General features: G+C 47.3%; 1 protein-coding gene across 3 annotated transcripts in view; it reads left to right on the forward strand.

The window, feature by feature from the left end:
• DCLK3 (doublecortin like kinase 3) overlaps positions 1 to 27,795 on the forward strand; it is a 52,772-nt gene that overhangs the window by 10,894 nt on the left and 14,083 nt on the right. For 2 of the 3 annotated variants that reach the window (XM_061555120.1, XM_061555119.1), the window contains exon 2: positions 19,978 to 21,920. In XM_061555120.1, the coding sequence (XP_061411104.1) occupies positions 19,978 to 21,920 (1,943 nt within the window). Of the gene's footprint in view, positions 1 to 15,408; positions 16,123 to 19,977; positions 21,921 to 27,795 lie in introns of those variants that run through there. The other variant, XM_061555121.1, reaches the window with a different exon arrangement.

Genomic DNA, 27,795 nt, shown 5'->3' on the forward strand with positions numbered 1-27,795 from the left:
TAAGCCCTTCCAAAGGCATCGCCACCTCTGATGATTTTGTGATGTCATTAATGATCAAAATAGGGCCTACACGTGGTGTGTTTCCATCACTGCCATCTCCTCGTTAATGATTTTGTGGAGCCAAAGTAAACAAACTCCAATGATCATGCTGCTGCGGGTAGTGGTGTTGCTCGCTAACAGCACTTACCCCAAGAGTTTGCTGTTTGGGGAATCGTTGTAGATGGCGGTGTAGCTGCCGCTACTGATGATGATAATTATTATTAATGAAGCGTTCATTTTTATGGAAAGTATTTAGAATTTTAATAGCTTAGTTCCGACCTAATTATATATCCTCAAGCTTGTTAAATGTCTTAAGGTAAAGTATTAGTCATAATCTACTGTACGGTAATACATGAATAACTAAATAAAAAAGCGGTACATTTATCGTGAAGCGTCGTTGACGCAATGTAAAATTTTGCCCATGCGAATCACGACTGTGCAACAATGCTTGTGGCGGAAATTGTCAATATATTTTTCTTTACTGTTTTATATATATACCGTAAAGGAGGTGGAACAACATTACCTGAAGATTCAGGTATTTTAAATCACGCATTATCTTGGTTCCCACGGTTCAATCGCTCCCTCGAACGAGTGATAATCAGCCTGATCCATCAGCGGGGGTTAGTACAACGTAAATGCGAATCGTTGTTTGAAAACCAGAGGGCCCTCGACCTTACCCCGCGCTTCACAACCAACATTTTAACTTCAGCCAGGACCTGACCGGGTCAGTGACCCGAACAAAGAATGTCCGCGCCCGGCACGCCACATCCAGTATACACATCTCGCTACGAGTGGTCACGTACCCACGACGGCGATCGGTAAAATATTCAATGAGAAAAAAATCCCTGCCACAAAAAAACCTATTGCCCTCCCTCCCTCCTCCTCATCTTCACTCTGCGTCTGCGCCCGTCTCCTGCGCATTTACTCTGCTGTGGCATTCAGTTTCCTCACGATTAATTTCGCTCTTGATCCTACATCTCTCTCTTCTTTATCTTGCTTTCCTGCCTCTCGTGCGTCGCTCTGTTCCAACACGTCCCGTCTCTTTGCTCTCGTACAGTCGCTAACCCCCTTGATGATTATTTCGCACGCACGCATTCCCTATTATAACTCCCGTCGCTCTCGGTCCCCCGCCGCTTGCTCCTCTCTCTCTCACTCTCTTACTCTCTCACTCTCTCTCTCTCACTCTCTCACTCGTTCTCTCTCCACCGGAATGACGCGTGCGTGGGAGGTGAGGATCGGTTGGTGCCTGGCAGCCAGTGATGCTGGTTGCTTCCTAATGAGGCTGGGAGAATCTACGAACCCACTGTGGCCAGAAATAGCACAGCGTAAAGAAGGGGAGGAAAAAAAGCCATTGCCTCTTGCTTATTCCTGCAATGTAGCCGTCACTGACATGAGAGATATGCAGATGGTCCACCCAAGGCCTACCGATAACCCCATTGCACTGTCTGGGATGACACTTGGTGGAATTCGGCACTGCGATGAAGGTGATTGATACTGCTGCTTAATGAATTAGCAAAAGAGCCGAGACTTTGGCGCGGTTCGCCGCAAATTTGATTTTGATGCAATTTGAGGCTCTAATCTATCAGTCATTTCCTGGTGATTACACATGAAGGCAACGGCACTTCGGTGACGCCCTCATATTTCTGCTTGTACGTAATGCATTGTAAGTGGAACCAATTTTACTTATAAAAGACACCGGGCGCAGCAGAGCATTCAGGCAGTACATTAAACGCTGGGTTTGTAATAAAATATTGATACTGCAATATTCCAATGTACAGAAAAATAAAGCCCTGGATTATTTTTTTGCATAAAATTACGTTGCAAAAAAAAGGGCCTACGTTTAAATTCCTGGCATTCACTATTCAACGCAAGCAAAGCAAATGATGTTCTTGCAGACCATCTGCGTGCTTGTCACACTGCTGCTGCTGCTGCTGATACTGCTACTGCTGCTGTTTTTGTTTTGTGATGAAACTGCTGCCACTGCTGCTGATGTTGCTGATGCGGGTGGTGGTCATAATGCTGCTGCAGCTTTTTCTAGAGATATTGCTGCTACTACAACGGAGTGATGCTGCTCTCGCTTGTGATTGCTGCTGTTACTGCTGTTGCTGGTATTGCTGCTGCTGCTGGTATTGCTGCTGTTACTGCTGTTGCTGGTATTGTTGCTGCTGCTGCTGCTGGTATTGCTGCTGTTACTGCTGTTGCTGGTATTGCTGCTGCTGCTGTTGCTGTTATTGCTGCTGTTACTGCTGTTGCTGGTATTGCTGATGTTACTGCTGTTGCTGGTATTGCTGCTGTTACTGCTGTTGCTGGTATTGCTGCTGTTACTGCTGTTGCTGGTATTGCTGCTGCTGTTGCTGGTATTGCTGCTGCTGCTGGTATTACTTTTGCTACTGCTGCTGTTAGACCTTGCCTTCCGCAGGCTGCCAATCTCCCGAATGAGTCGTACGAGTTGCACGCCGGCGAGATTTCGCACGGCGCGTAGCCATGGCCCTCCAGCAGCAACACAATCGTTGCATCAATATGCATGCCGTGCGCAAATGTTTTATACGTGTAAATGTACGTGCGCATATATGCATGAGCCACACTCTGTGGGTATCGTGCGTTTTGGTTGCGTTATTTGCAAGTGATTTGTGCACCGTATTACAATGCTGTCCCGATTTGATTGATTCCTGTCCCTCATGCACAACACAGCAGTTGTAGGATTCCGAACCCGACTTCAGGCTTCCGTAGTATGGTAAATACACATCCCTGTGGTTGTGCGCGGTGTTGTGCTGGTCTGTGCAGTGGTGTGTGGTGGTGTGTGGTGGTGCGGTGTTGTGTGATTGTGTGTGGTTGTGTGTTGTTTGGCGCCGTGCGGTATTGTATGGTGATGTGTGCTGTTGTGCCGCTCTGTGTACTGCTGTGTGCTGTGGACCACAGCCCAACACTCCCGCGTGTGCCATGCTGCCCTTAATAAGTGCTCGTGTAGAGGTGCCAGTCTCAGATAAACTCATAAAACAATAACAACAACAACAACGGGAGAAATTAAACAAAAACAAATGTATTTATAATGATGGAATTGTACAACTGTGTGGTGTTTACGCATACCTTGCCAATACTTTCATCCCAGGCTCTGCCCACTCGTGCACAACGCTGTCTTTGCAGTGCTCCCATTCCACTCTACAGAAACTCGTTACAACAGCTACATCTCCACAAACGTTGATTCAAGATGTCTCTCTCTCTTCTTGGTTCTTTCGGTAAAGTCACGTAGAAGGAAAATAATAAAATAAAAAAAACATAAGAATTTTTTAAAATAATTTTATTATTTTCCTTCTACGTGACTTACCGAAAGAACCAAGAAGATGAATCCCTGCAGTCACGAAAGCTTTAAATCGAAATGTCTCTCTCTGTCTCTCTGTGACACAGAGCTTGCCAGGCCCTCAAAGGTCAGTCACAAGCTCTCCTCTGCAGAATGCAAACCACTCTTTTTCATGATTATAAGTATCTTCTTGTTTTATTTGATGGAACATTGAAGCCATTTCTGGTTTAAGGCATCCTCCCACAACCGCGTCTCTCGTGGCAGTTGTTTGATCCTACTTCACCATACTCGTTCAAGTTCATTTCATTTATTAGGTATAGCCCTGTGAGCCATTCGGCTCTTGAATCGGGTGCAACCGCAACAAACAAAAAACAAAAACATGAACAAGAAACATCTTAAAGTGAATATGTGACTGAGTGCAAACAGAAAATCCAAGAAAAGACAGCAAAATATTGCAGCCAAAAAAAATCACCGTTAGTGTCCGTCGGTGACGGGGAGAGCCAGGACTGCATCAGATATCATTCGTCACTGACATTTCGCCTTGGCTGGGAAGTGAGCTCTGTTTTCTGCGTTCATTGTACAGTGCGCTAACCGGTGCACCACCAACCACTTCACCCCCCCCCGCCTCCATTTGTATCACTTCCAAATTAAACATTTATTGCTCATGAAGAAACCCATTCTTGCGATGTTGTATCCAATTAAACTGTCTGCTTACTCTTTGCTGGTCCCTCATGTTTACTCGACTGCTCACAAATTGTAAAAACCATCCCTTGCCGAAGTTTCCAAGTTCTATGTTTTATTTTTATTTCACCAGTTTATGCAGCAAAGCTTTACTGAGGCTCGTGTCTATTTTTCAGGAGAGTCTTGCCAAGTTTAGGTGCTAGGTGGTGATGATTTTCGATGTGTATTCTATTGAGTAATGTGCAGGTAATTTCGTTTTTATTTGGTAATCAAATATTCAAAATTGTGATATTGAGTTATACTGTGACATAAGATTAAAAACACACACAGTGCATGTTGAAGAACAGGAGAGATATGAAAAGGGATGGAAATGCCAAATTAAACTAATTGCACGTAATCCCATCAAACCATTCAAACAAAATTAGAAATTTGAAAAACACAATGCAAGCGTGGATGAATATTTCATAACAAGTAATCGTGGGTTCGATCCCGACCTTGACACCTGTATATTTGTAGTTTGCATGTTCTCCCTGTGGTTGTGAGGATTTTTCAGTTTTCCCCTCTACATTTAGATACCTGTGTTTAGAGGTTTTGGCTGCTATAGATTTCCACGTGACAAGCCACTTCGTTGAGCTATCATTTTTGGCCAGGTCGCTTCTGAAAAATAGCTCAGTGGGTAAAATAAAATTAGTTTAGTTTGGAAGTTTAAAAGGGAAGTGTATGGCTGGTAAATCATGAATAGTAGCCATTAGAGAGCAAGATGGGACCATAACACATGAAAGGGACAGAATTGCAAAGTTAGTGGGGGAATGATTATATGTAGATCTGTAAAATAGTGTAAAATGTTTACCCCGGGAGCGAGTATTTTTTGGACAATGAGAGTTATTCCAGATGTCACTCTTGAAGAAGTGCGCACTGCCCTTCAGAGTATGATAAAAATTAACCCGTAAAAACAAAGTTTTTCACAATAAATCCTTTATATGCGTGGCGGCTAGAGTCCTCTTGTCCTCTGGCTTGAGATGGCTGCCACCTATGGGTCAGGTGATTGCCTGCCACCATTAAGCAATTGGTAATTAAATATAAAAAAAAATTCCTAAAAAGTGTAAAGTTATGGAAAAAAAATTCACGATTGGATCACGGGAAGTGGGTTAAAAAACGACCGAAAGATTTGCACGGTCATAAGCGCGCAAGCAAGCAAGCAAGTGAACTTAATATAAAGGATAAAAAAAATGAAAAGCTCCCAGACAACGGAGACAAACTGTGGACATCACGAATAACTGTGGAATCGACGCCTCAGTAATGATTCTGTTGACAAAAGGAGACAACCCGATTTGATGAATTAATAGTCTATTACTCTTTGGTTCTTTCGGTAAAGTCACGTAGAAAGAAATTTAATTAAATACTAATAGAATACGACGTTTCGATTGCAACACAAGCAACCATCATCAGGTACAAATGAATGAGAAAACAATACATAGTAAACTGGGAAATATAATGCAATACAACACAGAGAGTCGGCCAACACAACAGTCAACACCCCACCTGATTGATTATGTTCTTCCAAATATTGCTAAATGTGAGAGAGAGACAAAACATAGACACGGAGACACACGGGCAGACACACAAGAAGAGAGACTCACACAGAGACAAACAGAGAGAGACACACTACATAGGCACACATAAAGTCAACGTCTCGAGGCTTTAAATAGAGAGGGGGGGCAGAGGGGGAGTTGTGTGGATTTCCTGCCCATAGGGGACGGACGAGCTGAACACTGGACTTCTAAACAAACAAGCACGGAGCGTTGTGTGGAATTACTGCCCATAGCGGCCGAAGGAGAGAATGGACTTATAAACAAGCACGGTAAAAAGCAAATTTAGTAAAATCAGGAAGTGTTATTCAATGTCTGTCTGTGTGTCTCCGTGTCTATGTTTTGTCTCTCTCTCAAATTTAGCAATCTTTGGAAGAATGTAATCAACCAGGTGGGGTGTTGACTGTTTTGTTAGCCGACTCTCTGTGTTGTATTGAATTATATTTCCAAGTTTACTATGTTTGCTTTCTTTTGTACCTGATGATGGTTGCTTGTGTTGCAATCGAAACGTCGTATTCTATTATTATTTAATTCAATTTCTTTCTACATGACTTTACCGAAAGAACCAAAGAGTAATTACTGCAGTCACGAAAGCTTCGAATCTGGTTTAATATCCTATTGTCACGTGTATGTCAATTGTTCGCAAATGCACAATTTACCAATCGGCCATGTGAGAAAAATTGATTTAGAATTAAAAAACCAATTCAACTACTGAGCACATAGTACTATCAATTATATGTGAGATCAGACAAATGAATGTTTAATACCATTTTGGCTGGCTGCATGTTCGGCGATGAAAATACATTTAACTAAAAGGAAACTGACACACAATCATCCATTGCGGTCTTAAACCAAGGCCTTAAGAATACAATACTGAAATACAAAAATGATCAAAATCCATTTACCGTACAATAATCGAACAACTACACTCAGATTGCATGCGGTAAGTAACAAAATACAAATCGGAAGAGGAGTCGGGCAAGGAGAGGAGATCCACTCTCACTGAGGCCAGTCACAGCAACATTGGAAGATATCTTCCAAAAGTAAACCACTGCACACGGTGCACACCTGGTGGCTCGTGATTAAAAGAAGTATCTGGCGTCAAGGTCATGAGCACCGGATTTGAGAAACACTGGTTAAGAAAATATACTAAACTACAAACGATTTTTTATTTTACCAGGTACCGCCGACTGAGCAAAATGACTGTTTTTCAGAAGCGACCTGGACACAAATGATAGCCCAATGAAGTGGCTTATCACGTGGAAATTTATAGCAGCCAAATATTCTAAGCGCATGTTTTTAAATCTGGAGGGAAAAAAAACCGGAGCACCCGGAGAAAAATCCTCGCGGTCACGGGGAGAGCATGCAGACTCCAAATACAGCAGGCGTCAGGGTCGGGATCGAACCCAGACCTCCTGTGTACCAGGCGAAGTAGTTAACATCTCCTCGCCACCGTGGTGCCCCAATAATAACGCAACATGGAGGGGCACGAATGCTGTCGGCGAAGGTTGCCGGTGACAATTGCCCTCGTGTATCATGGCGGTCTTCCATTCTAAAAAAAACGACGTTTGTATTGATCCTGGCCTCTGTTGAAACGCGTGTGTGTTTACCTCCACGAATGCGGGTCAATTAATAAACCCAGTATGGTCAGTTCGATATATATATAGCCCTCCCCACAGATATGGCATGCTTGCACCATTTGCAGTGGGGACATACAGGATAATCAAATTTTCATCATGTGCACGAGAAGATGTGGGTTTCATGTTTCTCTCTCCAGTGCAATTGGATGCAGCCTGTGACCAAATCAACAGGAATGCATCCGATCTCGACAGATCTCCGATGTTTAGCGAGGTTGAGTCTGCATGGGCGACTGCTCTGCGTAGCAGGTGCTATAGGATGTGGGGCTACGCAGTGCGGGGAGTGGTCGTGGAGTGGTGAGCGCGCTGCACTACGAACCCGGCCTCCCGAGTTCGATTCCCACTCGCGGCTAACACCAATAGCGATTATCTGAATCGGTCCTGGGTGGTCTCCCCTAGGTCAACTCAGCCTCAAATGAGTACCGAGTGTGGTGTGTAAAATCGCCACTAGGGAGACAAAGGCGGTGGGGCATGATACTGGCGACCCATCCACTCGTGTGCTGTGCTGGCCCTCATAGGTGATCACTAACAGCACTTTCCCCAACAGTTATAGGGGAGTCTTTGTCTTTGGGGCTACGTAGTGGGCAGCAGGAGAGAGAAGTGGAGAGGGTAGTGCAGACACATCTATTGTTGTACTGCACTCTGTTTCCACGTCTATGGTCCTCGCCTTGCACCAACCCGCACCGACCACCAAGGAGACGTACGGTCAACTAACAGCCCCACGACCAGCACGGCGTGGTGAGCGACTAATCCAGCAGTGGATTGACAATGAGCTGTAACGTGTGCGCGGCGATGGCACGCGTTGTAATGCAAACTCACGAGGCGCCACCCGACGGTGCCCATACATACTGAGATTCCTCACCTCCGCGGTGGGTTAGGCAAAGGCGTTAGTCACACAAACCTGTCACGGCCAACCTTCCAATGTCCCTTATGATGTGATATCAGACAGGTCTCTCTCTCTACCTGGCCCTTCGTTGTACACTGGAACACATCACCACCTGGCCTCGCACCAGCTGTTCCCATACCTCGCGTCCATCATTTTCAGAGACTCCACGATGGGGATTTTCCTTTTTGACGTGGTCAGCAGCTGCGCGTCCAGAACAAAGCCACGGGGGCTTTGCTTCCATCACCGCAGGAGGCCCAACAGACACCGCCATGCGATGCCTGTCTGCCACGATGGAGCACGGGGGTGGACTGACACTCGCAGGGCACATGGTGGACACCCAATGTCACCCGGGGTCACCGAGTTCATGAGTCCACCTCGTGCACGGCTCTCGTTGACCCTGCCTCTCTCTCTCTCTCTCGCTCATCTCTCTCCTTCAACTCGCTCTCGTTTTTGGACACTAATTGCCCAAACGAATTATATAATCAGTGTCAGTCCACCGTGCACTCTACTCGCGGTGACTTTGAACTCTGTCACCGAAGCTGTCTTTTGGAGGCTTTACAGGCATAGGTTTGTGTTCGGATGCAAAGTGGATAAATTGGTCATTGAGTTTGAGAGGGTGTCAGGCCTGAGCTTGTTAGTTCTAGACACCCGCCGCCTCGGTGTTACACGTGTTTATGTTACACATGTTAGTGTTATACATGTTAGTGTTACACATGTTAGTGTTATACATGCGAATAACCCAGCGCGTGTCGCGTACGTACATATCCCACATGGCCCGATATCAACATCGCCGTCTGCTAAGTCACCTTCTAACGAGATTGTAATGCACAAGGAACGTTTTATTTATATACTTTGCATGTATTGTGTATTTACTGTGTAATATACTGTGTCTGTATTGTATGTATTTACTATGTATGTATTGTGTGTGTCTATATACTGTGTACGTATTGTGTGTATATATTGTGTACGTATTGTGTGTATATACTGTGTATGTATTGTATGTGTCTATATACTGTGTACGTATTGTGTGTATATACTGTGTATGTATTATGTATGTGTATGTCAGTGCGGGCTAGGAAAGTGAACAAAAGCGAGATTACACACGGGACGTGGAGGGGGTGTTCACGGAATACAGTGTGAGTTTATGTAGCGAGCAGAAGATTGTCTCTCACTCAGCCGACAAAGGACATCATACAGGTCAGGCTCGATTTGCAATTTTCATGTTCGCAGTGCATCACGCGAAGAGTCCGTGCCAGTTTGGCATGATTGGAGGACATCACCCACGGAGTGACACGTTCACTCTGGTTACACGGGAACGCAGTCACTGCATATGGAGGAGAGTGTATTTTGTGTGTGCGTGCGTAATGTGATTGAGAGGAAAAGAAATTAAAGGGAAAAAAAAGCTTCAAATATTTTTGGATAAGTTTAAAAAAAAATAATGAAGCGCTTGCATGAATTATGTAACGCTTTCCAGCATATGAGTTATCCTCAGAAGTATTCAATTAGCCGTAGGGAAGCTGACGGCTAGCTGTCGGAGCACGACGCGCTTGTGTATTCTGACGGCTGCTTGTCAGTGTCAGGACGGAATGCGTGTGCCTGTTTGCACATTCTGTAGTCCTTTCTGCTCCGGTTTGAGTCTCCAAGTTTTGAGCGACCCTTTGATGAATGTGGCCAGATTTCAACAGGGTAAGATCCTTATAGTAGTACAACTTTATCATTCAGGTGCGTTTATATTGGACGAAAGGTTTAGTGCCTCCCGTTACAGATGCACGGGCAGAGGTAATGCATGAACCCTTTCAAGCTCAGTTGGAAATGGTGAAAATTGTATAACAATCTCTAAACCACATTACACCATGCCGGGTGCCAACAGAGATTCATTTCTCACTCAACATTTTCCACAGTGCTGCTAGGCTAGCTTGGAGAATGGATTATCAGCGTAAGGCACTACCACGAAACTCGAACGTATAACATACTCATGGATATGATGTCCTCTGATGAGCACGATTGGCTACGTACGGTGCGAAAAAAGTTCAACATACGTACCTTCATTGTTGTCGCCTATATTCCTATAATGTTGTGATAACCGCAGTATCATGAGGACAAAAATAAGGTGATTTGGCGTGTCATCATCATGCTTGGAACAGTGATCCCAGATTACTCTGGCTGAAATGCAAGTACGAAGCGTCCATCATCATTGTTCATGATCTAGAAGATAACATTTCCATCACATTTGTAAACATATAGATGCATTGAGGCAAGAGATGTTTTAAAGATGTTTTCTCAAAATTCAGTCACCCATTCCTCACACGAGATGGTCTATCGTGGACCCAGGCTGGCACCAGCGGCCTGATCCACTACTTGGTGACCAACCAGTTGTCATATTATTTGAGTTTTTCGGTAAAGTCACTTAGATAGGTTCAAAGAAAATAACTAAAAACTACGACGTTTCGATACCTGGAGAAAACCCATGCCTGCGAGGAGCCAACACGCCATTCCCATACAGATGGAAACAGATGACGATTAGTCCGATGGCCGTGATGCTTTCTGCTGGTACGGCACCTCCAAGCCCACGGGAAGGGAGTATCATGCTCGTGTGATCCACCAACCCTGCCTCCACAGTGCTGGATCACAAGGCGCGTGTAGCACACAGCAGCGAACGGGACACACTTTTATTTTATTTTCCCAAATCCATGTGGCCACACGGCACAACGCAGCCGCTGCTATGATCGCTCACAGCAGCGCAGGTCATGTGGAAGAATTGCGATTGGGGGGATGATTGAACCCGCTGAGCATGACGCTCGAGAGTGGCTCAAGGAGACGGTGACTGCTTTGCTGACGTCCTCTGCCTCCGTGTTCTGGTATTCTTTCGTTCCCCTTGTGTTTTTTTTTCCACAAGGGGCGTCTCATCAGTAGAGAATCACGGCTTCAATGCTGCTGGATTTGGAATTGGCAGGAGTGCCTTATATATATACACACACTGCGTTTATCCACCTGGATTTCTGTCTTCCTCTTCTACCTATGGCATTATCTCTCTCTCTCTTGTTAGCCACTATCACTGCTTGGTACAAACCCTGCCCTATATTCTCCGAAATCCTGTACTGATGCGTCTCTAATCGACCTGGTTTTCAATGCAATACCAAAGCAAGAGGAGTGTGCCATCTATATTTGAGTCTGTTTTAGCTTAGCTTCTCTCTCACACCCAAGATCAACAGAGCCTTTGATGATGTCATCACCGGTGGTGACTCATTAATTTGAATCAGAGAGCCAGGCGCGCGGAATTGAGGGCATTACATCAGCAGCTCTGTGCGCCTGTGGAGGAGAAGCGGCACAATTTCTGGGTCCTGCTTCGTGGAATTTTTAAAAACGCTCAATGGAATCCAGGGCCCCTTTCTCTGCACGTTACAATCCAGGTCAATTCATTGATAGATACCACAATGCTGTTGGCTGATATGGGTCTGGAAGGCCAATACATAAGCTGGACTAAAATATAAAAAACGGTATTTTTGTATGTGGATACACAGAATGGTGTTCTGCTTATACAATATGAGGGAGACATTCTTGATAATTTATTTTATTTTATTTCAAAGTCGTCGAGATTACTTCCACCAGTCTCTCTCAATTCACGTATTCACAACAGTCTCCCGCTACGCTTTGTCCAATGTAGCCCCGGGGATCTAATTTGCTAACAACCTTCAGTGATTTGTACGTAGGTCATTCATATGTCAGTGGGCTATCTACAGAAGGATCATCACGTGCACAGAGTAAACACTCAGCGATGTGTTACGAAGGTCATCGTTTCGTGATCGCCGGGTGGATTTTCGAATGCACTCTTTGAGTACATCTCAAGGACATTGGCGCTCGGGGAGAGATGAGAGGGTGCCCGAGATGTGTGACTCATTGTTTTGCGCGAACTTTCAGCGGTCGGGCACTTGCGTGGCGCTTGAGGCCAGGAGGTCGCTTCGACAAGCCCCCTCAGCTGGTGTTTGGAGATGGCTTGAGAGGGCATCTGTGAAGCCGCGTGTGGTGGAATGCGGAGTCGGGTTGCCATGGGGTCTCCCGACAACACACGTGTACAACCACAACAACATCATCGACGAGCACTTCTGCTGCTGCTCAAGGGGCACATTCCTTCAATGAATTACAATAACAAAATTGGAATTTATTTACTGAGAAAGAAAGCCTCAATGGAGAGTCTCGAGATTTTGTTTTCCAAGACGTATCATGCATCAAGATGTTGGGCAAATTTCTCGTTCGTGCGTGTGTGTTTTATCGTTAATAATCATGAGGTTTCTGCACAACCAAACAATGTGCTTGTCAGGAGAAGCAAACCATGCACCATCTACTGAGATGCCCTGCAGCACCACAATGCACTCCTCAAGATTTGGCAATGCCAACACCAGAAGCGGTGGCCTGTGCAAAATATTGGGGAAAGACCAGGAGACACGACGAAGATGAAGATCCTTAAAAACAGTAACAGCAGCAACTCAATATGGAATGATGTTGATATCTGCGAACAACTTTGGATTTTTTAGATTAATTCTAATAGTAAAATAAACAAATAAAACCCGGCCTTCTTGCTCAAAACGAGCGTGGGATGGCTCTCAGACAATGTGATGAGTCACATAACCCCAACCGGGTACAGTGACTCCTCTACTTACGAACACTCGGCTTACGAAACGTATCTATGTAACCTAGCTCGTTCGTAAGTTGAGGAGTCATTATACTGTAATAAAATATTTTCTGTTGCAAAGCAGCGCTCTTTTGCAAACAACAGGCGTGTGACTATGCATCGATTCATTGGTTTAAAAATATATATATGCGCGATGTATTAACTAATTAATGCAAATTACGTTTCGGCTACAAAAGTCGATGCGATGTAGGTATGTGGAACTTCTTTCGCACCGTACGTAGACACCCGTGCTAATCGGAGGTGCGAGGGAAGGACAACAAACACAACCGAAAAAGCAGTTCTAAAGAAATGAGTCTTCAATCTAGATGATCTAAAATCGCATAGCTACAGTGGCTTCCTAACATTAGAAGGGAGAGCGTTCCAGAATTCCCGCAGAAGCGCATCTGAAAGCGCGCGATGTGGTGACCGTCTCTGTTCGATGGCTCGCAGCCAAAAGCCGCTGCGAGGATGGCCGCAGTTCGTGTGATGGTTTATGCTCCTTGACGAGATCAGAAAGGTGTCGTGGGTCATTTGTGGCAAGCGCAAAGTGACATACTGCTACAATGAGCACAGAGGCGCTGCTCATCTTCTCTTTGGTGGAAATTCCACGTTCAGATGGCAGAGGCGATTATATCCATAGGACAACCACTGTTTGGATTCCCCACACAGCGGTCCTTTTTTTTATCGACACGAGAGGGATGATTGGCTGAGCCAACCCTCCAACCAGGTTAGAATTCAATGTAGATTTGAAGTTTTCGTGACTGCAGGGATCCATACTCTTTGGTTCTTTCGGTAAAGTCACGAAAAGTCGTGATTTAATCTATTTAATTTTATATCTACGTGACAGGTTAGAATTCGCTGAGCCACCGGGCCATTTAGGATTACGCAGCGAGAAACAATACAAACGAGATGGAACAATAGAGAAACAATACAAACGAGATGGAACAATAGAGAAACAATACAAACGAGATGGAACAATAGAGAAACAATACAAACGAAATAGAACAATGGATAACGAGACGGAACAATAGAGAAACAATACAAACGAGATAGAACAATAGATAACGAGACGGAACAATAAAGAAACAATACAAACGAGATAGAACAATGGATAACGAGACGGAACAATAGAGAAACAATACAGTACAAAAATATAAATAAAGCATATTCCGGGTGTGGCAATATATCGATTCACCGATTGCAAAACATTCTAAAGCACACGATACTCACGAACATCGCGTTACCAGTGTCAAACATTCTGGTTTTTTTACGTTGTATGGTGGGGGAGCGGTGGCGCATGTGATAGGGCGCGCTGCGATTTAAATGTGGCCACCTGAGTTCAATAATAATTGTCGGCTATCAGCGTCGAGCGATATCTGAACCGTCCCTGGGCACTCCCTTCGTTCACACACTCGCAGCAGCATCCACACACGTGTCATTAACGCTGCGTGTGGCCTTAATAGCAAACACACGTGATAGGTCACGTTTCGGGCAATACCCCTTTATTCGTACCACATAAATAGGAGGGCCGGAGTGGATAATACGAATCGAAGACTCCACTTTACCCCATGGGGCCTGTTGAAAATGACATTTAAGTATGATTGGGAATTCATGAGTTTTTACATTATGTGAATAGCTACCTATTCAAATCTATTGAGTAACACACTCCTTTCCTAATGAAACAAACATTTGACTTCAAAATCGTAACACGTTGACGACAGCATCGCGCGTGGGCTAAACAGCGCGGCGAAGCATGGTCAAACAGCCTCCATCATCGACGTGATGCTTGGAGGCCTTCATCCAGCAGTGGATTGACGGAGGGACAGTAAATGATTACTTTAATTTACTGCAGTATATACTCAGATGAATGTAATTGATTCACGTGACCAGTCCAACCACAATGTAAAAAAAGCTAATCAATACGATGCCTTTAATTGAATCGAGTGTATCAACCGCACGTCAATCAGCGTGAGGTATGTTATTTTCCCAACGGTGATCTATTTAGACGGGCAACAATTGGGCAAGGGACTCCATGACAATACAAGCGCCGTGACACAACCGAGAGCGACAGCATCGCGGAGTTCTTCACCCAGCGGTGGGTTGACTCATCCAGCAGTGGATTGACTCATCCAGCATGGGATGGAGTGTCCCATCCAGCAAGTGGTTGGTATGATTCATCCAGCAGTCGATTGACTCATCCAGCATGGGATGGAGTGTCCCATCCAGCAAGTGGTGGGTTGACTCATCCAGCAGTGGATTGACTCATCCAGCATGGGATGGAGTGTCCCATCCAGCAAGTGGTTGGTATGATTCATCCAGCAGTCGATTGACTCATCCAGCACTGGTATGAGTGTCCCATCCAGCAAGTGGTTGTTTTGACTCATCCAGCAGCGGATTGATGAAGACAATCACAACGATCATCATCGACACCAGCGTGCGGACACAATAATGGCTCCGTTCCCTGCGATGTTGTCTTCTGACGAGATCATTTCCTGGCGCGGTGTAGCAGCAGCAGCAGCAAATAATAAAAATAGTAATAAAAAAATCAAGCTGAATTTAAATGTCTCTCGACAAGCGCAAGAAGCCACACCCGCTCGGAATGTTATTGGTCTCGTCCGCTTGCGGTGGAGCCACGCGTGAAAAAGGAAGCAGCAAAAAAACCCCAAAGCTCACTCGCGCCTTCCACGAGCTTACAGCACACCTACGCTTACTCAACAGGTTAGAAGACAGTCAGTCAGTGAGGCAGGCAGGCAGGCAGTGAGCCAGTCAGTGAGACGGGCTGTAAAGTCGCCAAGTCAGGTCGCCAGACATGCGGTTGGCAAGCCAGTCAACGAGACGGACGGCCGCGCAGTTCGTCGTCAGTGAGACACGCAGACACATAGTCGGCGAGAGCGACCGACGGTGAGACGGACAGACACGGGAGAAGCTCACGGAATGTCGGAGGAGGACAGCATTAGCAGCAGCAGGAGCAGCATCACCATCATTAGCTGGACTTACAGCGACACCCGCACGGAAGAGCTGCAGAATTCTGGATGTTCTCACGCAACGGCTGGATGCGATATGTTTGCGCGCGTCTCTTCTACGCTTGCTGTAGCATAGAGGCAGCGTGGAGGTGGTGGTGGTGGTGATGACGATCGTGCTGGTGATAGAGATATAGCGGCTTGCTTCGAGCTGTGCGTAGCGAGGCTGTGTGCGGCTCTGTGTGCTGCTGATATGGCTGCTGTTGCCGCGTGAAGAGCGGTAGGTGTGAATCATGATTCACAGAGTGTACCAGGCGTGTGTCAGCGAAGTCAGCTTCAAGCGCTACATCTGGGGCAAACAGAGTAAGTGCTACACTGATATTTGATTTTTCACATCGGGCTCCACGCAATTCAAAGGCTAACCGAATCGAAATGTATATATGCCGTATACATTTCTGTGCGTATATCTATATACTGTATCCGTGTTGTGCGGGTTGTAGCGATTGCAATGCTGGTCGTGTTGCCGTTGACGGGGCGCCTTCTGATGCCGTTTGACGTGGATGACGTTTTGGAATCATCGCCCTAAGTGCCGAGAATTAGCAATGCTCGGTGTGGAATTGGCGCCAATGCTTCCCATCGTTTATTCCAAACAAATCCGAGTGGCCGGCCAGGCAAATCGATACGCGTCGGAGACGGAGGGCGTCCACCGAGGGAGACGGAGCGATGGGAAAGGGTTCGCGTGCCTCGCTCCGCGGGATTTCTTTGGAGCGGAACAGCGAGAGATGGTGGATTGTCTTCATCCAGCAGTGGATTGATCGTGGCTCAGAGATGACTCTGAACAGATGCAAAGGGGGGGGGGGGGGGGGGGGGGGAGGTAACGTATGTATGGGAAATTGAATGCACAGTGTTTTTTTTTTTAAAGCGATGCTTGCTGGAGCCAGTGTACGCGCGCATGCTCGGGGTGCAATGTGTTTAAACAAATAGGAACGCCGGGGAATATGAATGCGGATTCAGAGACGAGGGCTGCTTGCCGCGCTATTATTATTATCAGAGGGGAAATAGCTTGAATGCAGAGAGACGGGGGGAGGGAGCGTTGTGTGGGCGGTGGTGATGATGTGTGTGTGTGTTGGCGCTTATGCACCGTCCTTCTTGGGATGGTTCCTTGATTGGCATGATACCGTAACATCCACATGTAATTTGTAATCACGCAATCATCACATTATATATATATATATATATTTGAACTGCATTGTTTATTTATGGGGACAAAAAAAGGCGTCACAAAACGAAGCTTTGTGATGCCTTATTTGAGCAGATTTAAATGCCAGACCTGCCTAAAGTGTATTTCATATACATTTATTATTCAGCCCTTTATCAGTCCGCTTCGAGACGCGTGCCTCGGTCATGGAGTTGGAAGGGGGGTTATTTTGGCCACGCCGATCAGTGCAGATTGTTGAAGTTAGGGGGGATGCCCGGACTGGTCTCGAATATCACTCGCCACTGATGTTAGCCGTGGTCGGAAATCGAACTCAGGTCGCCAGGTTCCTAGCGTCACTGCTCTTAACCACTACTGCCACTGCTCCACACCACCATTGTACCAGTCTAATTGAAATTTCAATTGAGAGATTTAATGAGCACGTAATGATTTTACAGTGACGTATGTATACAGCCAGACAATGAATTGAACCACTTCAAGAGGTCTATTGATCGTGGATTGGGTGGGCCAAACTGTGGGTAACCCACGTTTATCCCCAGCAGGTCAAGCTGGCTTTGAAATGAGCAGTCAGCCGCTTGTTGTGGCTTAAACAGATTTGTGCAGGGCAGACCAAATGCCCCATCACCGCTGAAGATTGTCTAAACCCATTTTCTAACACTCGGATCAAATTGCTCTGTTGTTGATAGCGTTCCCACCTGTCCTGGATTTCCCAGGATCGTCCTCTTGTTGTTTTAGTTAACTGTCCAGGGAAATGTATAAGTCTTCCAGATAAATTAAGAGTCCCGGGTTTTGTAAGTTGCGTGATATGCAGTTATCCCCTATTTTGGTATTGTGAGATATTTGAATTCCCTTGATATATGAGAGGTGGCAACCCTTGTGAATGGAACACAGGACAGACCCACATGTGGTTTACCTGCATTACAAATGATGACATCAGCTGATAAGGAAATTAAGAAACCATCTTCTCGTAAAAGTGCTGGCTCGGAAGGTATTATTAACCCAGATTATCTAATCTCATACATTTGTATTTGACCAGATAAGGCCCAATGAGCTACATAGCTCTTTTTCAGAAGCGATCTGGCCACAAATGATAGCTCAAGGAAGTGGATTATCACGTGGAAATGTGTAGCAGCCAAATACTCTAAACGCATGTTTTTTAATGTAGAGGGGAAACCCCAAAAAAATCCACGCGACCACGGGGAGAACATGCAAACATCAGATATACGCCCTCCTGGATACCAGGCGAGTTGTTAACATCTCGTCACCATGGTGCCCGGATCAAATTGCTATGTTAGAATGGTGGCACAGTCGTTAGCACACTGCCATGTGAACCCGGCGACCTGAGTTTGATTTCCTGATTCCTGGCCACGGCTGACATCAGTGGCGAGTTACAGCTGAACTGGTCGTGGGTTTCCAACACCATCCTGTTTCACCAATTCACACCGCCCGGCGTGGTGACACAACCCCGACAACCGCCACAGCACGGAGAGGCCTTCATTTAGCACGGAATCACTGACAAAGGGCTGTGAATTATGATTATTATTATTATTCAGTAAATACCATGGCAACATCAGTACATATAAAACGCTGTTTTTGTTACATTGTGGAATATTTGATTGCGAAAAAATATGCACATTGGTAAACACACACGTGAACTGCAAATACTGTAATCTCGAGTTATTGCATTGTGGTAACGTTTGTAGCTGCGACATCTTTTATTTTAACAAAGAATTGGAACGAAATTAATCAAACGTTGCTCGTTAACATTAATCGCTCTTCCTATGCCAAGCTAGGCTCCCAGTGTGGGGGCTTTCACTCGAGTTGGGTGCACACATGCCAACAGAACTGCTCTTAGCATTTCACTTAGATTTTATTTTATTTCAGAACAATCAGATGAGGGTTTATTAAAAAGATCGCCCTGTAGCCTTTACAGGCTGTTGGTGAAAGTACTGTTAGCAAGCACCTGTGAAGGCCGGTACGGCACACGAGGGGGTGGGTGGCCACCACTTAGTGGCGAAGTCTCTCAAGTGGAGATGTTTATTAGACACTGCACCAGGTACTCATTTGAGGTTGAGTCGACCTAAGGGAGACCCAGGTCCGGTTCAGACAATCATCACTGGTGTTGGCCGTGAGCGGGAATTGAACCCGGGTCGCCGGGTTCGGAGCGTAGCGTGCTAACCGCTGCCCCACCACTCCCCAAGGCTCCCAGTGTGGGCTTTGACTAAAGTCAAATGCACATATGCCAACTAAAGAGTTCTTAACATTTCACTTAGATTTTTTCTTTGATTTCAGAACCATCAGATAATGACTCCAAAGACAAACAATCTGTTTACATATCTCATTATCTGCCATGTTCAAGCAAATCGCGAGCGATTTTTAGATTTCTCCGATTCAAGTCCTTGCTTGAGACTTACCTTCTCTCATCTGCTTGTGACGAACTGCCTGCAATTATAATCGCCATTTGTGTCAATCTTATTCCTATAGTAACTGCTCGTCTTTGTCAAAACTAATGAATAACAGTTCCAACTTTATTACAAGCCTTCCTACTCATCCTTTTCACTTGACCTTTTCGAACAATTAATTTCTCACTGATATAATTCATCTGGACATGTGGCCGAAATTAGATTGCCTAAAATTGTAATTATATTGTAAAGAGTATAATATCAGCCACGAGGTCTCTATTAATAATGATGATTCATGGTCTTTTGTCCATCCGCTGCAATATGCAGGCCTCCCCACTCCATGTCGGTCATCTAGGTTATCGTTTGACCATACTTCACCACGCTGGTGAGTGTGGGTCGGTGCAGTTGGGGCCCAGGATTGGTTCAGACATCGCTCACCGCTGATGTTACCCATGGCCGGGAATGGAATTCAGGTCTCTGGGTTGCTGTTGCAGTGTGCTCACTAATGCACCACCGCTCCTCCTGTACAAAACACATGAAAACGTTGCGTAGAGCAGATCTGTACTTCCACAATCTCGTGCGTGTGCGTGCGCATCGTAGGACAGAGATGCCCTCTGGAGGAGCGGTACAGCGACAGCTCCTGTCTCGCCATCGAGAATGGCACCAGCGACACGCGGCGCGCAACCAACGGCATGCGGGCACCGTCTCCCCTGCCGCCCAGCAGCCGCGACACATCCAACGTCAGCCCGTCGTACAGCCCGCCCGAGCGGGCCAGGAAGGGTCACTCCGAGGGACTGCTAATTCGCAGGGCCGACCGCAGCCAGCGCCGCAGTTTCCACGGCCAGTCCGAGAACCAGGCCGCGGCGGTGGCGGCCGCCGCGGCGGCGGCCGCGGCGGCGGCGGCCAGGCCGAAGGTCGTGACCGTGGTCCGGGTCGGCGGCCGCCCCCCGCACCGCCGCATCACCTTGCTGCTGAACCGCCGCTCGGTGCAGAGCTTCGAGGAGTTGGCGGTGGACATCTCGGAGGCGCTGGGGATCCAGCGCGTGCGGCGCCTGTTCACGCTGCGCGGGCGCGAGGCGCGTTCGATCTCGGACTTCTTCCGCGGCGACGACGTGTTCCTGGCCACGCCGGGGAAAGAGCCGCCCTCGTCCGAAGACGTGCAGAGCATCCTGGAGGAGCTGTTCCCGGAGAATCCGTACGCGCAGCGGCTGGTCGTGCGCGATAGTCCCAAGTCCCAGACGCTTGTCAAGAAGAGCCCCGAGCGGCCGCTGAGGCCACGACGCAGGTCGCACGACACGGGGCACCTCCAGCCCGACGGGGAGTTTGACGACGACGTCAGGACAGAGGTTTCCAGCCCCCGGGGCGCCGTGGCCCAGAGAGATTACGTCGAGAGGCAGAAGGCCAAGGCTAGGCAGGAGGAGAGGGACAAAGCGCACCGGTGGGAGCGCGAGCGCTGGGAGAGGGAGCAGAAGGAGGTGGAGCAGAAGCGGCTGGAGAGGCTGAAGGAGGCCACGCGGCAGGAGTCCCCCGAAGACCTTCACCCTGCGGAGGACGAGAAGAAGCCGGAGAAGCTCTGGGACCTTGACGAGGAGGTGAAGAAGATGGAGAAGAGGAGGGATCAGAAGAGGCGGAAGAAAGAGGAGGAGGAAAGGGAGCAAGAGAGGTCGCTTCTCGAAAGGGAGCGGAGGTGGCAGGAGTCGGAAGAGAAGAAGAGGGAAAGGAGGTATTCGGAGAAGGATCAAGGCAGGAGGACTCTGAATGAGGCTGACGTAGACCGGCACAGGCGGATCGTGATGGACGACCGTGAACGATTGCGACAGGAAGAGGAGGCTCGGAGGAGGAAAGAGGAGGAGCTGAAAATAACGCAGGACGAGCGCAAGTTGGAGGGTGACAGGAGACGGCTCGCGGAGAAGGAGAACGGCGCGGAGGAGTACATCAACGGGGACTTCGACAAGAGAGCACAGAGGCAGCAGAGGCAGGAGGAGAGCTCGGCGGACGACCGCGACAGGGCGAGGCCGAAGCACAAAAGCAAGGACAGCGAGAGGAGGAGGAAGCAGAAGAAGCCGCTGGCCAACCAGCGGCCCGTCGTGACGCTCAGGGACATCGAGAGCCGCTACGAGATCGGCCGCACCATCGGCGACGGCAACTTCGCCGTGGTCAAGGAGTGCCGGCGGCGCGTCGGCGGCGGCGGAGGCAGCGAGGGCCGCTCGACGACGCCGGGCGAGTGGGACCTCGCCATGAAGATCGTCGACAAGTCCAAGCTGGCCGGGCGCGAGGAGATGCTGGAGAACGAGGTGACGCTCACGGCGCGCCTGGGCCACCACCCCAACGTGGTGCGCCTGCTCGAGTCGCTGGAGACGCCCGGCCACGCGTACTTGGTGCTGGAGCGCGTGAGCGGCGGGGACCTCTTCGACGCCATCACGGAGAGCGTGCGCTTCACCGAGCGCCACGCCGCCGCCATGGTGGCCGACCTGTGCCGCGCGCTGCAGTACCTGCACGCCAACTTGGTGGTGCACCGCGACGTCAAGCCCGAGAACCTGCTGGTGAGACCACGACGGTTATAACCATCTTCGTCGTCGTCGTCGTCGCCGCCACCGTGATTCTCATCTCACAGGCGCAGGTTTTCGCGTCCGGTATCGTGATTCGTAATTGATTTTTCTTTTTTTTTTAGGCCACGTCGCGTGAGTGAAATGTGTGTTGTACACCCTCCGTCCAGCTGACGTGAACGAACGTAGAAAATATATTCCTGCCTCGGCACCAGCTGTGTGTTGTTTGAGAGCAATACACACAATTGTGGCAACGGCCTGATGATGCTGATTGTGACTGCTGGAGAAACGTCGCAACTACCCAATTGTACATTTTTTGTATTGCTCCGCAGTGTTACCGGTGTGCTGAAGCAGGAATACATTGGCACGTTTGTTCATGACGAGACGACTAATTGGCTGTGTCGGATGGAGTAGGTTGTACAAAACACATTTTACTTACGCGATGGAACCCCAAAAATGTTAATTTGTAATCATTATCATCGTCTTCCTGGTTCTTTCGGTAAAGTCACGTAGAAGGGAAGTAATAAAATAATAAAAATAAAACATAAAAAAACAATTCTCACGACGTTTCGGCCACAACGCAAGCAGCCGTCCTCAGGTGAAAACCAGGTCCGTCGAGGCGACAGAGTCTGAATGAAACAGCACACGAGCTTGGAGCATATATATAAGCTGGGCGCATTGACAAAGGAAGTTGCATATCAAAAGGAATTTAGCATATTTATGGGAAATGCAGGAATGTGATTAGTCCTGCATATGCATGTGCATTATGCAGGATTAACAGCATCAAAGGGAGCTGCAGTTACTGCTGCTGCTGAAATTACTGCTGCTGCTGCAGTTTCTGCTGCTGCTGCAGTTACTGCTGCTGCTGCAGTTGCTGCTGCTGCTGCACTTGCTGCTGCTGCTGCACTTGCTGCTGCTGCAGTTGCTGCCTTATCCATTTTAATATAACACTATGTATTATTCTACCCACCCTAATGTGTATCACACTGCTATATGTTTACTATACAATTACGACACCATACATTACTCTGCACACTGCACCATGCCAGTGAGTGGAACGCGGTCTGAAAGTCACCGTAAACGTGAACACAATCAGTTAAGATCCGAAATGGTTTATTACGTCCTTCCAATGATTGCTAAGCCAGAATCCATCTTCTCGGTTGAAATTGTCTCTGTGTTTGTATATGTGGATCGCCTCATGAACGAATCTCTCATGATAGCCAGATGGCTTGCAGAGAACCTCTGTCTTGGAGAAGTCAATGTCATGTGAGCCCACTGAATTGTAACAGTGATCTGCCACGGCTGAGGTGTTTGTCCTACCGTGTTTCAGGTCTGCCTTATGTTCACGGATGCGGTCCGAGACATGTCGTTTGGTTTCCCCAATGTAACTGCTACCACAGAGGAAACTTAGTTTGTAGACGCCAGGGTACTGTATGTCTGGAACCACATCTTTTACAGACGGGACCAGATCACGGATTTTATGTACTGTGTTGAATCGGACCTGGATCTTGTGTTTAATCAGGATTTTGGAGATCTTTTTTGTGACCCCAGCAATGTAGGGTAAGGTGATGGTCTTGAAAGGCTCCTGAACAGGATCCTTCTTGATGGTTGGAGTGATGGCTTTGCGGATTGTGTAGTCGGAGTAACCATTAGCCTTAAGAGCTTGGCGTACGTGTTTGAGTTCACTGGAAATGTGTTCATGGTCGGAGATGCATTGGGCTCTATGATATAGAGTCTATGATATATACCGTGAATAGTCCACTGCTTAATAAGGGTCTCTCCAAGCCAATGCCCGATCTTATGGTTGTGCGACATACACTAATAATCCGTCCTAGTGCCCACACACAAGCTGATTTATTGCTCCATCTCTGCACTCGACATACCCTCAAGCATGTACCCTCCGCTGGCCGCAACACTGTTATTAGAATCAAAACTACTGGTCATCATCATCCTTCTTAACCATAACATGTTCTGCCCATGTCAGGATCATGTATTTTTGTACCACGCCCTTCTATCTGCAGGCAACGCTCGATTATCCTGGGTAATGGGGTCGAGGGGTGGCCTGGATAAAACAGAAATGCAATGCAAAATATATGTCAATTATACAACAAACACAATTATTTTTTTACTTTGGAGGCGTCACACCACGTCGTCTGTTTGTGTTGTTTCTTAATAAGAATCCGTTTTTCGTGCCGTCGCGTCTGCAGTCGAGCATCATGGCATGTCACGAAGCAGTACACGTTGCATTTGGAACTCTGTGCAGTGTGCAGTGCCAGCCAGATGATGGTCCTGTCTCAGAACTACTTCTAAAGTCCCTTCAGTGGGGCTGTTACCCACACGCAATTTATAAAATTATTGCGTATCTATTAACATAGAAGATTATTTTATTATTTTCTCCAGGGAAAAAGAAATCCCTTGCGGGTTTCCAAGGTGTCAAGTGATACGTGACAAACACGTTCGTCACATGATGGGAGCATTTTAGCATTGGAAAGAGTGTTGATCACAAGTGAACTTAATTTCGATTTAAAGCTTTCGTGACTGCAGGGATTCATATTCTGGAAGTCCCGTAGAAGGGAAATAATAAAAATAAAACAAAATAAAATTCTCACCGACAGATCCAAGAATACAAGTGAACTAAACTGAAGTTTTACAGTCACAGAGTAAAAAGAAGCTAAATGAAGTAAAAAACGAATTTAATAGCTTTTGTTTAATGCAGACACAAGTGAATGGACCGATACTATCAGTTGACAACACTGAGAACCCAGTTGAATCAGAGTTAACTGCCTGGATTTGAACCAGAGGTCGCAACCAGGTACCCGATACCCGTACCCTACCCGATACCCGGCTACCCGTACCCGGCCGGGTACGGGTACGGGTACCCGTTTGCAACCCTGGTGTGGCCGGGTACGGGTAAGGGTAGACCGTGAGTCACTGGTGAGTCACCGTTTGTCACTCATTTCCCAACGTCTTGTCTCTTCTCACAATTCAAGTTCCTAGAATCAACCCACCCGCGCCTGCAACATGGCTTCATCCCAGAGGTCGCAATCAGGTACCCGATACCCGTACCCGGCCGGGTACGGGTAGGGGTACCCGTTTACGACCCTGGTACGGCCGGGTACGGGTAAGGAATCAAAACCCGTTTGCGACCTCTGATTTGAACCCAGCTTCTCCGTGGTGCCAGCTTAATATTCTGACAGAGAATTAACTCCTATATCCATGTGGCCGACTCACTTTCATTGTAATTATAATGAAGCAATCAGTAACAATGTTTTAGCATGTATATGTATGTGCGTTTCCCTGATTTGTGTTGCGACAGAAGGGAAAGCAAAGGGCACTGCTTCGAACATTATTCAGCATAAGTATGGAAATTCCACATTCAAATGATAGGAACAGGTCTACATCCACTGTTGGATTCCCAAAGAGTAGAGCTCATCCTATCGAACCTGGAGGGATGACAAAATGTAACTTTGCAACCTTCTCGTTGCACTATAACCACTGTGCCACCTGACCAGATCAAGAATAATGGCGTTGATAATGATAATGACGATAACGACGATGTCAATAACACTTAGTCAACTTAATAAATCCGAGTATTGTTAAGCTAACCTCATCGCCCTCATAAAGACGCTGTCGTGATTTCCACGTGTATAATTCCTAAATGCTAGAAATTGCCACAAGTGCACACATTGCTCCAAGGGGCATCATGCCCAGGAACCGGCTCTCAGGTCAGATAAAAAACACATTCCTGCGGAGGGAGCTGGTAGGAACGTTGGGTTGCTCGGTCAATGGCCAGGGTCAACGGCGGCGTGGTGTATTCCGCAAATATGCCCGACTGTGAGGGCGGGCACAAGCCGGCGTGAGTAGGTTAAACGTTGAGTTTTATAAGGGCACCACGGGGTGACCAGCCCCTCCCCACCCAGTCCCACCCCTCCCACAACCCAGCCAGCCCCACCCTCCTCACCTAACCCCACCCCCCACCCAGCCCCTCCCCACCCTCCCCTCCCCACCCAGCCCCTCCCCACCCAGCCCCACCCCTCCGACCCCCCACCCAGCCCCACCCTCCCCACCCAGCCCCTCCCCACCCTCGCCACCCAGCCCCTCCCCACCCTCCCCACTCAGCCCCTCCCTCCCCACCCAGCCCCTCCCTGCACGACGGACACAAGAATCCCCTGTGGGTTGGTGTAACCAGGAGGCTCCTACCAGTAAAATTGTCATATTGTCACATCAGCTGGGGCACTCGCATCCCGCCATCGCTGTCGACAAGTTGCCACCTCTTCAATGCGCCCTCTGGTTGCTTCGCGTCGTTATAGCGCACTTGGATTTCCTGGCCCTGGTTGGGTCATTACCCAAACAAGTCTCTCCGCCGTGTTTTACGTCCAGCTGGTGTTTCCCGCAATGGATATATTTTTTTGTTATAAGTCACCGTTGCCAAATTTGTATCCTCCACTCATAACTTTCCTCTTCTGCCCATTTCAACTTACACTAATATGGCCCTAAATAAGCGCTTATGAAGGACGGCTCTCCCCAACCGACAAGGGCTCACGAGAGAGGTGGTGGCACAAGAAGGAGGTCAGCGAGTGGCACTTTGGAACGACGCAGCACGGGGGGAGGACGACGAGACGCGTTTGTGCCGTCGTCGCTTTGGTTGGTGGCGCAATCGGCTCGTTCCGGGCATTACGAAACAACGTGGAGAGTAATTGACGAGCATCGATTTTTTTTAATCCATGGCCGGTGACACTCAAAACATGTACGGTTGTGCAAGTGACAGCACTCCCGTCTGCAGTTGCTATCGAGTGTTGGGCTGCGTGTTCTTGTTCGTGCTCTGCCGGTGAAGGTATCTCACAAAGGGTTTAATGAAGGTGGTTCTCCCGCTTGTGGTTAACAAAAAGTACAGCAGTTTTGTCATGTGCCGACTACACTGGCAGTTTTGTATCAGATGCACATAAATTATGCACACCTTGGAAATTATACTGAAACGGCACCTTCTCCCAGATATTTTATCAGGGTTAAGTGAACCCATCTGATGGAATATATTGTGCTGATTAAGTGGTTAAGGCGTTAAAGTGAAAATGCATTATTATTATTTTTTATTATGGAACAAATTGATTGTTCAGAAAGACTTAGATTAATGTTGTAAAGCCAAAGGCCTAATCTGGCCTTTCAAAGACCATCGCTTTATTTGTAATAGATTAGTTAATCATGCTGGTAAATCTTTAAGTTCAGGTTACAGATTGTCAATTATCCATTTGTAAGACATTAGTAACGTCGCAAATTTTTACTGCGGGCCAAAAACACTCTACAGCCTAGACAACAAAGTTTGTAAAGTAAGCAGTAAAATAATTGGGATGCTTTTTAGGTGGTAATAATTTAATATATTTGATATTCACGCCATTCTCGTAGTGCACGGCTATTGCAAAGGTGCTGTTTCCCATACGTGACCTGCAGACGATTCATGGTAGGGGGTGATGTTGCTATGTGTAATCCCGATCAAGAACATTTGTGGGTACATTTTCGAATTTGGCAAATTTGCACCGTGACACCAGCCACACAATGAGCTGCTCATTTCAAACGACGTCACAGGATCTCCTGACGTCCACCATCAAGGGGATGGCGCGTATTGCATCGTCATTACGCTCACAGTGATAATTAGGGAGGTCTGCCGGATTCGAACAACGAACCTCTGCAATAGCGCGCTGCCGCCGGGAACTTAGTTCTCGGCGCATGAGACACCGGACCCGTTCTGAGTGGACGTGATGAGAGCCCCATTCTCCAAATATCCGTACAATTTATAAAGGGGGTTACCGAAGAGGCATCATTATGAATCACAAGACAGTGCGTGTTGGAATTAGAACCCCCACAATTTATAAATGGC

The sequence above is a fragment of the Lethenteron reissneri genome, chromosome 20 (assembly GCF_015708825.2).
Source record: "Lethenteron reissneri isolate LAM-NWPU_2019-01 chromosome 20, ASM1570882v1, whole genome shotgun sequence".
In the NCBI taxonomy this organism is placed as follows: Eukaryota; Metazoa; Chordata; class Hyperoartia; order Petromyzontiformes; family Petromyzontidae; genus Lethenteron; species Lethenteron reissneri.